Source organism: Saprolegnia parasitica (assembly GCF_000151545.1).
Source record: "Saprolegnia parasitica CBS 223.65 unplaced genomic scaffold supercont2.775, whole genome shotgun sequence".
In the NCBI taxonomy this organism is placed as follows: domain Eukaryota; phylum Oomycota; class Saprolegniomycetes; order Saprolegniales; family Saprolegniaceae; genus Saprolegnia; species Saprolegnia parasitica.
This window is the reverse complement of record NW_012157169.1, coordinates 2296-3348: the sequence shown is the minus strand read 5'-3', so window position 1 is coordinate 3348 and position 1053 is coordinate 2296. Positions and strand designations below refer to the sequence as shown.

General features: G+C 54.2%; 1 protein-coding gene across 1 annotated transcript; it reads right to left on the bottom strand.

Annotated features, from left to right (window-relative positions):
• Positions 1-103: 103 nt before the first annotated feature.
• Positions 104-561, bottom strand: SPRG_17788 (hypothetical protein; the record flags this gene model as incomplete). Its single annotated transcript, XM_012357185.1, has 3 exons — positions 104-222; positions 271-321; positions 374-561. Coding segments are annotated over 3 exons (358 nt in total), but the record flags the coding sequence as incomplete, so codon positions are not given.
• Between the last annotated feature and the right edge of the window lie 492 nt (positions 562-1053).

Here is a 1053-nt window from a genome sequence, read left to right as displayed (position 1 = left end):
TTCATGTACTTGCTAGCGTTGGCGCCACCAATGCTACCGAGGACCAGAATGCAGCGCCTACAAAGTTCGTCAGCTCACGAAAGGCGATCGTTCAAACACGCACTTGCGCAACGCCGAGACACACATCGTCATGTTGGCCTCGCTCGTCTGGAACGACTGGTTGACGAGGCCCGCTTGGATTTCAGCAAACGCGAAATATACGTGCGTGACGCCATCGGGGATCTACACGCTCAAGAGCTGACTAAAGGGATCAACTGCGTAGTGACGTACGGTCTCGCAGCCGCCAATTTCTGTCATCCAAAACTGCGGCGACACGCTTACCTGGAGGCACAATCTTGCAGCTTGCGGGGCGGTCTAGATGACCCTCACGGACAGACGAGTTGACCACAACGTCGGGCAGTGTGCCAGGTGCTGCGGTGCCCGTCGCAGGCGTTAGTGACGTGGACGAGCCGTTCGACTTGGTTTGGTGGTCAGGGGTCGCCTTGTCAGAAACGGACGTAGACGACGAGAAGACACCGACGCCACCGAGGATGCCGAAGACGGCGCCAAGAAGCAGTATCACTATCGCAAGGGATTTGTTGCTTTTGATGCGGCTGCACGAGGCGCTGTACCCGCGATGGCGATCTTCGTCCCTCTGTTCATGCTTGTTGGAGTCCAGTTCCGAAATGACAGCGACCATGTGAGAGCTCCACAGTACAGTAGTCGTCTGCCCGGGTGAATGACCGCTCAGCATTACTAGCACTTTGAAACGCACGTTGGATTGGCCGAAAAGATCAGGTTTTACATAGCATGCACCAATTACACTCTTTCACATGGAAATAATACATTCGATTGGCTGAAATGCGAGACAGGTATGTACCGGTATGTCGACCAGCCAGCTCGACCCGTGAGCTCGACTAGCCATATCTTTCTTCTTTATGGATTCTCCCATGCAACAAACGGGAGGGCAAAGGATGGGTGGAATGCCATGTCTAAGAATTGTATGGAGCCATATGGCAATATCCAGCACGCAAGAAAAGTTGGCGCGATCCGTGCAGGCCGCACGGCAACTGT